Source organism: Lepisosteus platostomus, chromosome 13, assembly GCF_059453375.1.
Source record: "Lepisosteus platostomus isolate fLepPlt1 chromosome 13, fLepPlt1.hap1, whole genome shotgun sequence".
Taxonomy (NCBI): domain Eukaryota; kingdom Metazoa; phylum Chordata; class Actinopteri; order Semionotiformes; family Lepisosteidae; genus Lepisosteus; species Lepisosteus platostomus.
Genome location: NC_142623.1, coordinates 20,757,496 through 20,770,034, shown reverse-complemented (window position 1 = coordinate 20,770,034; position 12,539 = coordinate 20,757,496). Strand labels below are relative to the sequence as shown.

The 12,539-nt window shown below is 36.7% G+C and overlaps 1 protein-coding gene across 2 annotated transcripts in view; it reads right to left on the bottom strand.

Moving 5' to 3' along the window:
* Positions 1 to 1,154: 1,154 nt before the first annotated feature.
* The window catches only part of LOC148650213 (complement C3-like), a 58,006-nt gene continuing 46,621 nt past the window's right edge, over positions 1,155 to 12,539 (bottom strand). For both annotated transcript variants that reach the window (XM_088603783.1, XM_088603784.1), the window contains 8 exons: positions 12,229 to 12,316; positions 12,048 to 12,137; positions 10,311 to 10,416; positions 7,962 to 8,051; positions 4,239 to 4,325; positions 3,946 to 4,029; positions 3,212 to 3,347; positions 1,155 to 1,439 (listed from right to left, as the gene is read on the bottom strand). In XM_088603783.1, the coding sequence (XP_088459909.1) occupies positions 1,298 to 1,439; positions 3,212 to 3,347; positions 3,946 to 4,029; positions 4,239 to 4,325; positions 7,962 to 8,051; positions 10,311 to 10,416; positions 12,048 to 12,137; positions 12,229 to 12,316 (823 nt within the window). In that variant the 3' untranslated portion in view covers positions 1,155 to 1,297. The remainder of the gene's footprint in view (positions 1,440 to 3,211; positions 3,348 to 3,945; positions 4,030 to 4,238; positions 4,326 to 7,961; positions 8,052 to 10,310; positions 10,417 to 12,047; positions 12,138 to 12,228; positions 12,317 to 12,539) is intronic.

Genomic DNA, 12,539 nt, shown 5'->3' with positions numbered 1-12,539 from the left:
TCTCCGCTGCTGCTACTCGAAAATCTATAGCATAATCTTGTGCAGATCGGTGGCCCTGGTGGATGGAGGAGAGGCGGAAGGCGGAGTCTTGACCAACTAAGGGACGACAAAAAACCCCCTTAAATTTTCCTAAAAAGAGATCATAATCCTGAACTTCAGGAGCCCCGCGATCTAGCAGGGCAGTAGCCCATTCCAAAGCGCGGCCGGTTAACTGTGAAACTATGAAGGCGATCTTGTCCTGAGGAGAAAAAAAAGTTTCCGGATGGAGCCTGAAAACCAGCGCACACTGTGCTAAGAAGCCCCGACATTTCGTAGGGTTGCCGTCAAACCTGTCAGGTGGAGTTAGTGGAAGAGGTCGAGCGGCAGGTGTAGGAGCTGGCAGGGGCGGAGCCGAAGCGGCAGCTCCTGCGTTGCTTTCTCGATTGCCGGTGGGCGGCATTGCCGACAGGTGCGCGGAAATCTGTTGGACGGAAGCCTGTAGCTGGAGTAAGGCTTGCCAGTGCTGATCCAAAACCGAGCCAATTCATAGATGAGGTTTATTAGGAGGCCATGATTGGTATGGGCCAATGGGAAATTTGGCCAAATAATAAGAAAACCCTGGGTGTCTGGTTAAGTAGGACTTGCAGAACATGCCATGAAGAAACTTCACTGGGAGTCAGGCATTTGTTTTTCCCTTTTTTTCAATTACTATTTCCAGTTTGGTATTTTGTTGAATTAAATGTTGTGAAGAAACCTCAGAGACTTGAGTCCTACTGTAATTCTTCTTTTGTGTTCAAGGACAAGTGAAAGAACGTGCCTGCAGTAACGAGCTACCTCAAGTCAACAGATACTTTATACATACATGGAAATGCAATAATAACATTTTAATAACTGATGGAGCAATGCACAAATAAGAAATGCTGTGACTAAAGTTTTGTCAGTTTTAAAAACTTTTCTGACCTCAGTATGTGATTTTCAAATGAAAGAATCACCTTTAAAAAAGTTATTGCAAGCTTTGTTCAGTATTATATACAAAATGTCAGTGAAATATATTTGCCTACTTCTTCATAAACAAACAATAATACGAAAGTGTTATATGATCAGTATTTGAAGACATTAATCCCAAAACTGTATATAAAACAGAGACTCACGAAACAAATAGGCAAACATTACAGTTGCATTCAACAATATTTTTAATGCTACATGTAATACACAGAAGCATGAGGACATTTTTATCCATACTTGCCAAAAATGCCATTAATAATGTCCTCAAAAAATTTCAATTCAGCAATAGTAATACCTTTGTATAAAAATACAATTACTGAGGGCAACCAAATGCCTTGATTTCCAATGTAACTTCTTTAATGTTTTCACATGTGGATTGAAATTGTGCCTTTTGACACTCATCATCGGATGGCCACCACTCCAACCACGTTCCACCACCAAGAAGGTAGAGCCACCTGTGACAAAGGGGAGAACAGAAACAGACTTTTGTTTTGACTTTAAATTGAACAATTCTACTAGAAATGCTCCCCTGGGTCTGATTGTTTTTTTAATATTTTTTATATTCATCTGTAGTATAAAATACCAAGTTAAAAACATAATACATCTCAAAGGAGTGCAGGTATAGAACCTTTTCACTTTTTTCCCATATTCCTCTGAAGAAGAGTTCAACAACAAAAAAATACCCAGTAGATGTAAGACGTACATTGAAAACAGCTTGTGTTAGGATGCTTCTCTGACCATTCTATTTAGAATGCCAATATTTTGGACCTCTATTTGGGTTTCCAAATTCTTCCCATTTGCAGAGAAGTGAAAGTATTTTAAATTTGGCAAAGAAAACTGAAAAACACACTTTATCCCTTCTGCAGAAAGGAAACTTCATATATAATCATGTATAATCATGTAAAGTGTGGAGGTCTAACATACATTATATACATATTCCCCTGCAAAATTCCCATGAACTATTTATGCAACTTTGGTCCAGAGCTATAAGAAAATATTGCATCTCTTTGTTTACTGTAAGGAAGCCATTTTCTCTTTTTCTACGACTATTAAATCCAGGAGGATGTGACTTAATAAAGCTGGTTGCACAACCCATTTGACATTGAAGTATTGCTTGAAGGCATTTCAAACATAGCCTTTACTTATCAAGTTCCAAAACAATTAGACAATGCACTACAATTTTCAAAATCAAACAGGATCCATACCGTATGTGTGTTCTAGAAAAAGCAATTAGACAAAAAAAGGCAGTGAAAAGTTTTACTATCCTGAAGTAAGAGACAAGATGTAAAAAGGGTTAATTTAAGTCAGTTCTGCCTGAAAATTAGACTTCTAAGCAACAGGGGTTTATGGCAGGAAAGGGGGTTAACTGAAAAGGATTTCAGATGCGAGCTAGGAACCCCATGGGGGCGTAATCTTAAACTGACCATTTGGCCAGGGTCTTTTAACTGGCCAAATACCATGACTCCCCCCCCCTTACCATAATACCGAATGATGTCTGAAGCAGCAAGCAAGGACTATATAACCTAAAAGTTTGTACCGGCACATCGAACAATACTTTGGTTTTGTTGTTTCTTGCGGGAAACAAGACTTCGGCTTTATTGTTCCTTGCATGCAATAAACTCATCTGTTTTACTTCATCTCGGGATCCAGAACCTTATTCTTTCTGTTACAACAATCCTTTTCTGCATCTTACTTGTGAAATAGATTTTTATAGCAGTGTCATCACAAAAATTAATCTTTGATGCCAACTACAACCAGAGCATGTCTTAAGATGCAGGTTTGTACAAACACAACAAATGCACAACCATGGTTTGAACAACTTTTAAAGATTGTGCCAAGTCAAATTTCACATGAATACACTGATTACTGCTTTAGTATTCTGCTTTTTGTTCTAATATTTGTGCTTTTACAGTACAAAACTATTGTAGACTATCAACTAATAAACTGATTATTAATACAATGTTTATTATTATTGATTATTTCCCTAGTGATTATATTCAAATATTCATAGTCAAAATAATATACTTACATTTTAGACAACAGTAAAGTAAAAGAAAATTATTTGAAAACTGACCAGCTGCTGCCTCCCAAACTTAATCTGGGTCCCGACTGAAAAAGGTTAATATTACAACCAAAATTGTTAAGCACCTCATTACAACAAGGAAAAAAGGAAAACTCTCTGTATTGAACCTGTACTGTACTGTATATAACCCCTTGAGAAACTCACCCATTTGATGTTTTCATTAGGTCATTAATTTTTCCCATGATAAGATATGTTTTACTCTTTTCAAAACTTGAGGATCTTCTGCAGTTGGAAGGGGAAACAAATTGCCTTCTCTTTCCTTGGACTCCTTCGTCTGTTCCTAAAAAACGAACATCTCAGGGGTAGTGGAGTAAACTGCTAAGTTATGAGGATGACATAGCACTACATACTTGAAAAAATACTACATTAACTCAGGTAAAGAATACTTCCCTTTAATTACTATGGCTAATTTAACTATAGTTTAATCATTAATATTAAAGTCTTATTACACAGACTAAATAAGTGTTTAGAAAAAAGTGATAAGAGATACAACCTTAAAAAACAAAACTGCCAGAATACTTAAAAGAGCACTCTCAAATTTGTGTCTAGGTCCACACCAGCTCATAGGTAATGCAAAAGCTAGAAAGATTGACTCATCAATTATGTATTGTCTTGGATGTCCTTTAGAATAAGATTTCTAACTAGAAAAAGTTAAAAGGATTTTGAATTCAGAAATTATCATTGAAACAGCTGGAGAGAGCTACAAACACATTTACAGATTAATCAAGAGAAGCATTATTCAAATCATAATTGCAAAGCGAGGCTCAGGTTTTATAACTATAAAGCATAATGTAAAATCTTAATTATGTTACACTTATGTTAGTGACAATCTTTAAAGTGTCACTAAAAAGTTAATAAAAATTAAAGGACATTTTTACCTTCTTTGATCACATCCTCAATGAGCATGGTGTACTGGTCATAAACAGCAGTAAGGGAAGAATCAATCAGCTTGGCTTTATAAACTACAGGAAAAAAAAATCCAGTCGATAGATAACAGGATTATTCCAAGACTTGCTTTTTGATCAGGATGTGATTAAAAAGCAAAGATCATTCTAAAATACCCTTAGTAAATTCCTTTGTTTTTAAAAGTTGATTATTTCCAAATTTTCCCTTTCAATCAGTTTTAGTTAGTTGTACAATATTAGCTATTTTAAGTTGAAAATATATTTACCATAATCCATGCCAGCCTCACATGCTTTCTCAAAGCGAATATTTTGGTCTATATCAGGATCATTTTGTTTCAGGATATAGCAGTTGTCTGTGAATTAAAAACAAATTATTAGGTTTTTATTATATACTTGTATATTTTACAGTAGGCTACAGGGTAACAGGTAACAGATCTTTAGTCCAGGCCCAGACCCTAGGTAACGTTATGCGTTTTCTCTAGATCATCCGATTTCCTTCCACTGTCCAAAGACATGCTGTCTAGTCTGTCATCTCTACAATGTCTCCCATGTGTGTGCCTGAGTGAATGTGTGTGTTATGTGTAATGTACTGAGGTTTTTTTCAGGGGAGTGTCTTGCCTTGTGCCAATTGTGTGAGGCTCCAGCTTTCAACAACAAGAAAAGAGCGTGTCCAAATGTCATAGAGGTGCTTCCGAAGAAAACAAAACATACAAAATATTGTACTGGTCAATTGGTCGTACTCCATATACAGCCAAAATGTTTCAGTGCAAAAGTTTTGACAAATGTACTTGGATCACTAAGAATCCACTTTAGACAGAAATTCCACAAGCATCAACATTTCATGTGAGAGGGGAATGCCCCCTTTTTAAATTTAAACAACCATAATGAATAAATAGACCTACAGATGCTGCCATTCAAAGTGCGCGGCACAAACACGTACTGCAGGCATTTGGCTACGTCATAACGCGTCATACCGCGGTATGTGATTGGTTGACAGACAGGGGCACTCGTGGTGCATTGGTCGGTCGTGGAGAGATTTAAATGTCTTTACTGTGCACGTTTTAGTTTCTGTTGCAGTACATGAATATAATTATATCGTTATTAATTTCTTTAGATACGCGATTCCATATTATATTCCCTATTAATCAAATTCTAAAAATATGCTTGTTTACTCTGGTATCGAGCGTATTTGCAGAAAAGCTTAAAACTACCACTTTTTATACACGTTATTTCACGTTAGTTAAAGACATTGATGCTTAAAATGTTTAGGGAGAAATGGAATACTGGTGTGTATTTTTTTCTTTAAAGTACCGAGACCAGCTATATACAGCTTACATAACACTGTTTGTTTATGTTCCAAAATTAATATCGTTTATGGCCTTCACGCGTGTTATGCTCCTATTCTTTTTATGCTCAGTTAGTAAAATTTCCTTTCAGTGGTAAAATTCCATATAAATATTCAATAATAAAACATGCACAATAAGGAGCTATATAAAAAATAAAATATTTTTGTTTACAAAGACGGTTACAAAGAATGTGGACCAGGGCAATACTAGTTTACAGCTTGTCCAGGGTCATTCATTATTAATACTATTAGTAATATCTTCAGTAAAGACTTTGATGGCGACAGCTCAAACATGAGGGGTTGAGCTTTATTAGCTCCACCTTGCGGAAATTCCGGATACTATTATTTTACTTGCGGTACCATGCGGTATTATGCGAGAATATACGGTATTAATACAGTATTATATGGTAACTTGAGTTACACCGCGACAAGCACACCGCAAAATAACACGGTATCGCCCGCTTGTTTTGAATGGCTGCATCTCTATCTCCTTTCCATCCACCCATTTTCTATCCACTTTTTCCAATACAGGGTCACAGGGGTGCCAGGAGCCAGGAATACCCTGGATGAGATGCCAGTCCATCACAAAACAGATGGACAGAAACACAAACATGCACTGACACCAAGGACAATTTCTCCAGAATCCAATTAATATATCAGTCTTTGAACTGTCGAGGAAATTGGAGAACCCAACAGAAACTGACATGAACATGAGACAATATTTAAATCCCATGGAAATAGTATCTCAGGAACTGAATCCAGCATTGCAGTACTATTAGACAGCAATGCTAACCAGTGCACCACTATGCCATCCAGTACAAATTAATCCGTCCATTTTATAACCTCTTTTTCTAATTTAGGAACTAGAGCCTATCGCAGCAAGCACTGGATAGAAGGGACACCCTGAACGGGACACCAGTCTATCACAGGGCAGACACACATACATGCACAATTTTCCCAGAAGTCAATTAACCAACCAGTATGATTTTGAACTGTGAAGGAAACTGGAGCACCTAAAGGAAACCCATGGGAACACAGGGAGAATATACAAACTCAACACAAATAGCACCTCAGGTCCAAAATTGTTTTATTAAGATGTTTAATGAATGGATAGTGATTGAATTTCTCATTCAGGGAACCAAGGGTTTGTTTGTTTTTTGGTTTATTGTTGTCTTGCAGTGTGCTGAACTCTGTAAAACAAAAATGGATGCTATTTTTGTTTTTGTTTTTTTGACAATTTGCTATGAATGGCACTACTGTATATGGAAATACATCAAATTAAATTGATTTTTTTTGTTTGCTAGAAAGACGTATGTGTGCACATAGGTTCATGTAAAATGTATGTATAGCAAATAGACATCCATCAGCATCAATGTCATGAAATTTATTTAACCTAACAGTTTGGGAACTGTTAAAATTGGTAAATTTTTAATTTACCAATAATGTAAACTAATTTGTTTTAATTTGTAAATATTCAAGTGAAGAATACATAAAGAAACTGTTACTTCAGTTATAAATAATATTGTAGCACCCTCGCCAAGTGCCTTAGCTGAAGCGCACCCAGATAACGAATACATCACAATGCATGCTGGGAATCGCCACCAGGCCACTAGCTGACCCTGGTTATGTAAATGTAAACAGCGTGTTGTTGTTGGCCCTGTTTTTCCTGAGGGTTGTGTCCACCCTAAACCTGTGTACAGGTTCCTATTGCTGCCAGTGTGTAATCAAGCCTCTGTTGGTTGGAGATAATTTGATTATTGCTGCCTCGTTGTGGCTGGACTGAGTGCTGGGAATAAAGAGGATGTGTGTAACTGGTTGTGGTCCTTTTTTTTTCCTGCAGGAACCCCATGGCTGGTTAATAGGTAACATACTAATGTATAGTAAACAGATAAAAAAAAGTATGGTAAAAAGTTTTTTATAACAAACTGCAGATATTGCAAATGATCTGTGGTTTTTAACATTGAGCCTCAATGTCAAAATCAGGTATGAATGATCTATTTTGTGTTTTCAGGGTATTTAAAAAAAAAAATTCTTATTAGTGTACATGTTATGCCAATGTGTGTTGGTAATATGTGTTATATGTTCATGTATATGCACTCTGTAAATGTGGTTTATTAAAAGAACATTTCATGTTTTGTGGTGTAATGCAAGTGTGGAAGGGGATTGTCTTAAAGAATAGAGCTAGAATGTGATAGACACTTGAAGTGATGTCATTTCCTGCCATCCAGTGAGGCTTTCCATTGGTCAGTTGGCTTGTAGATTTCTTGTTTAAAGCTACATAATTGTTGTTAGAATCTGACAAAATATGCATTGTGTACTATTTGTACAGTCTTTCAGTTTAAAAGACAGCAAAATTTGACACTGAACCTTGCTTGCTGGGTCATTAAAAAGGAAACTAGGGCCAATTATACGACTAGAAAGTGTCCTCTATATAATATTACACAAAAATGCTTTGGAAGAATGAAAAAAAGAACTAATAATGACAGAAATGTTTTCTTTCTATAAAACCTATTATACCTTTTGAAATGATGATCATGATTAACACAATATTTTGCTGAAAAGAAGCTTGCTGTATTTGAGTGAATGCATTATGAACGCAGCTTTTTGTAAATACAAACTGTTTCACAGTATATACAGTACGTACCTTCTGCACATTTGCACACATCCCCATGGCAGATTTTATTGAGCGTTCCAGTTTCTTTTTCTGGATGGTAGAATTTCACACAGCGGTTCTCTGGAAGTACAAGAGATTTTGATAATTGAAGATGACAACCTCACACCATAGAAATAGGACAGGAGACATATTAAGACATCCAGGAAAAAAACAGATCATATTTTTGTTACCAGATAGAAGTTGATGTGACCTTAGATAGAACATATCACATATCAAATCCATTGCTTGGTTCAACTTATCTATTAAAAAGAGTAGAATAAGAAACCAACATCCACACTGACATGGATAAGCTGTGAGATATGTATCACTTTTCATGAAATCATGTTGGACTTAACTAGTAGTCAGTGTGACCACCTTGCCCCATGGCACATGAATCAAGTATGATGGTCTAGTATGTTGCTGTTGAACATGCTAACCAAACTTTTTTGAATGTTCATTTGGGTTCCTATTTGGTGAATGTGAAAATCTATGCAACACTGAAGGAATGCCCATATGACCCCATATGTAGACAATAGTACCTATAGTGTGTATGACTAAAGGTAGAGCATTGTTCTTTTTTAGCCATTAGTCAGCAGCCATATCACCCTGCAACTCACTGCAACTGGCAACCTGCTAAAGCTAAGCAGGTGTGAGCCTGGTCCAGTACCTTGATGGGAGATCTCCTGGGAAAAACTAAGGTTGGTGCTGGAAGAGGTGTTAGTGAGGCCAGTAGTGAACTCACTCTGCAGTCAATCAATCACAGTTTAGTTATCAAACGTACAACAATACAACATGCAGCTGTAATTGCTGGCCATGAAATGACTTTTCTGCAAGCTCACCAGGGGGAAATAAAATTAAAAATCACAAAATTAAAAGTTACAGAATAAAATTACATAAAAACAGTACAAAAAAATGAATAAAAAAAACTCAATATAAATAGAACTGCTACAGATCCAGGGTGTATGCAATACATTATGTCCAAATAGTGCAATATGCACTGTGCCACATATAATGGAAAACTGTACGTCCATGTAACCTGAACGTTTAACAAGGACCATTAGGTTGGTTGCTGAAGGTAACTGCAGTCTTTGTAGGTCCTAATGCTCCAGTATGGGACAGGGACACTATACTGTAAAAAGGTGTCATTCTTCGAATGAGACGTAAAACCAAGGTCCTGACTACCTGAGGTCATTAAAAATCCCAAGGGATTTCTCGAAAAGAATAGGGGTGTTGCCCCGGTGTCCTGGCCAAATTTCCCATCACCAATCATGGCCTCCTAATAATTCCCATCTATGAATTGAATTAATTTCTCTTTTCTCCTCCCAATAGACAGCTGATGTGTGGTACTTGTGCACTATGGCTGCCTCCACATTGTCCAGGTGGATGCTGCACTTTAGTGGTGGTGGAGGAGAGTCCCCATTACCTGTTCAATGGAGTGTCCCAAACAGCGCTTATAAGTGTAAGGAATTATTATTATTAATACATAATCAATGTATCCACCAGGCTTCACAGTGGAAAAGGGACTGGTTGCAAGTTTTTGATCACATAGTACAAGATCTGATTGGAATTTGTCGAGTGCAGAAAACTCAACTACTTGTCCGTCACTAAAATTATCATTTGCCGTAATGCAGTTATTTGCACATAAATCTCCATTGAAATTGTAGACCCAGCAGGAGGTGTCTGATTCTAAGTATTATCTTGCTATAGAATATAGGGCTGTAATGGAGTGATATGTGGGACCTCAAAAGTCTGCCTTAACAGTTCTTATTTGCACAGTATCTGTAACCATAAACCAGCTGACACTCTTTCCATTACCAGCACAGGAATTGAAGTGACACAGAGCATTGACATTTTAACCTTTGTTAATTTAAAGCCAAAACAGTGAATCCCAGAGTTAAATATCTTCATGGCATCAAATCATTTTATAGCCTTGTTTCACATATTACCAACTAAGTCTTCTCATTCTTCAAAAAATTACAAAAGATTAGTGTAACAATATTTGTTACTCTTGAACTGAAAACTAGTCTAAATTAGACAATTATTTTGTATGTTGAGGAGCATACAGTAGTTAATTAGCATTTAGTTCAATAAACAAACTGTAAAAAAGAAACTTTTTTTTTTTAGAAAGTAACTTTTCTAAAATGCATTTCTTAAAGACTATAATGTTTGGAAAATGTCAACAGACATTGTGTTAGGTAAGGTAAATCTGCTTTTCCAGCCTAATACTGTCTAACAGTCTAATACTGTCCAAATTGTTGACTATGCCTTTTTGCAAATTAAATATATTTAAGTGTTCCTTTTTATTGGTTTTATTTCTTTTATTTAATATTGTACCATTACCATTTGCATAGTATTCATAGATTGTCACAGCAGCAGGCTGCATTAAACCAACTTCATTGATCTTGTGGACTTTGAAAGCAATTCTATCGGGAATCTTGTGAGAGACCTGCACAAAGAGAAAACATTTCATGAGAAAATATTGTAACTCAAAAGACATAACTGGTTATAGAGACAAGAAACTTTAATTTACATTCCTGTTTACATTTGTAATTTTAGGTTATTTCATCCTTGTCTTAAAATAACATAGAACTTCAAAAGAGCCTTTGGAGGCTATAAAATATGTTAAGACTGAGGAGACAGTAAAGATGCTAATCATGTATTTTTGTCAAAATGGCTTGTCGGTAGAAGTAAGTTTCACTAAGCATTTACTTATGTTACATCCATTCTCATAAGACTCTGAAAGCCACGTCTCTTTAACACCTATGATGACATACTGTTACAGTATATCAGCTTCCAATATGTTAGTGGCCATTTTGGGGAGATTAGTCATGCTGTCTACTCTGTTCCAAAACACATGCATCAAAGTTCAGCAGCTAGCCTCTACTGTGTTGCAATACTTGATTGTTTTCTACAAGACTGTTGTGATACATTTTGCTCTCATTCTTTATTATGGAAGATGTCTAATAGAGTGTAAAAACTAACTTTACCCAAGACACTGTGAGTTCAGAATGGTTGAGACTTTTCAAAAGAACTCAGGAAGCAGTGAGAGCTGAATGTCAAAAGGTGAAAGCAGACTGTGTGGACTAGTCTAGGTCCTAAGGAGAGTTATGTCAAACCAGCAACATTGAAGTTGTAGAATCTGGTGAATGTATATCATAAGGCTATTGTGCCATTGTATAGGCATTGTGTAGTGTGCCTCAAACACTTCAGGAACATTAAAGAGGCCATCTCGGTGGTGTCTATGACCAAGTGAGCTGTGCTACTTTGACAGTTCTTCTCGGTGCGTGTACTCCTGGCTAAATTTCCAAATTTGGCATCCTGGCCAAATTTCCCATTAGCCCTTACCAATCATAGCTTCCTAGTAATCCCCATCTATGAATTGGCTTCATTACTCTGCTCCCCACTGATAGCTGATGTATGGTGAGCGTTCTGGCGCACTATGGCTGCCGTTGCATCATCCAGGTGGATGCTGCACATTGGTGGTGGTGGAGGGGAGTCCCCATTACCTGTAGAGCGCTTTGAGTGGAGTGTCCAGAAAAGTGCTATATTAGTGTAAGCAATTATTATTAGTAGTAATACTATAAAGCAGATAAACAGGTCTCAGGTGGAGATACGGGGAGTGTAGAAGCTCTCCGCAAGTTGGCACTACAAGAGTGCCAAGTTCCTTTTTCCAACTGACTCCCCAACTGGACATGGAGACATGTGGTTAGTGGTGCACAAGGCACATCTCCTGTGAGCGATTTTCCTCCTTTTGGTGAGTTTCAAGGGGTGATGATGGTGCTCTGTACTCTGACTGCAGAAACCTTAGCTCAGTTACACCTATAATCAACAGTTAATAGCAGACCCAGCAGAATTATATACAGTATGAGGCAGCTACTCTTGTATATATTGAATATACAGTATGCCCTTAGTATTCTACAATAAGTGTACAAAAAATGTACAATAATATGTAATAATTTGTCTACAAAAATAAAATTAATGCTATCTTATTACTGGAAATGTTTTGCACTTGTAAAACCTTCTGTAATTTGTTTATCAAATCAAGAATGATTTGTTTATTAGAAATCAAGAATATACCTTGTCTAGGTAAAGTATGAGGGAGCCTTTATCAGACAGTGCTTTATCCATCTCGTACTTCTGAATGTACTGGTCCACTCCATTGGATAACTATTGAAATAAAAATACAAGATTATGATGAAAAATTAACAAAACTCCTGCAAATGTTACTTAGGAATTTTCAAAATAATCGTCATATTACCCTTTTAAGATCACCTGCATCAGGGATAAATCCACTTAGCATGGTAATGTCGAGTATGGACATGGTTGCATCTCTGTCACTTAAATATCTGAAAAGACATTTAGGTTTCCAGTACACTTATAAATAAAAACAACAGAGTGGATACATCAAGGATGCCAATGTAAGAAAGGCTCATTTAGTCAGGGTAACCGCTTCAACAACATGACTGGAAAGCTTGTTCGAAATTTCTTACAACCCTCCTGTTCTTAAGTATTAAATGCACATCAATGTGGTCTGGTTCATGTTTCACTGCTGATCAACAGCTATCCATA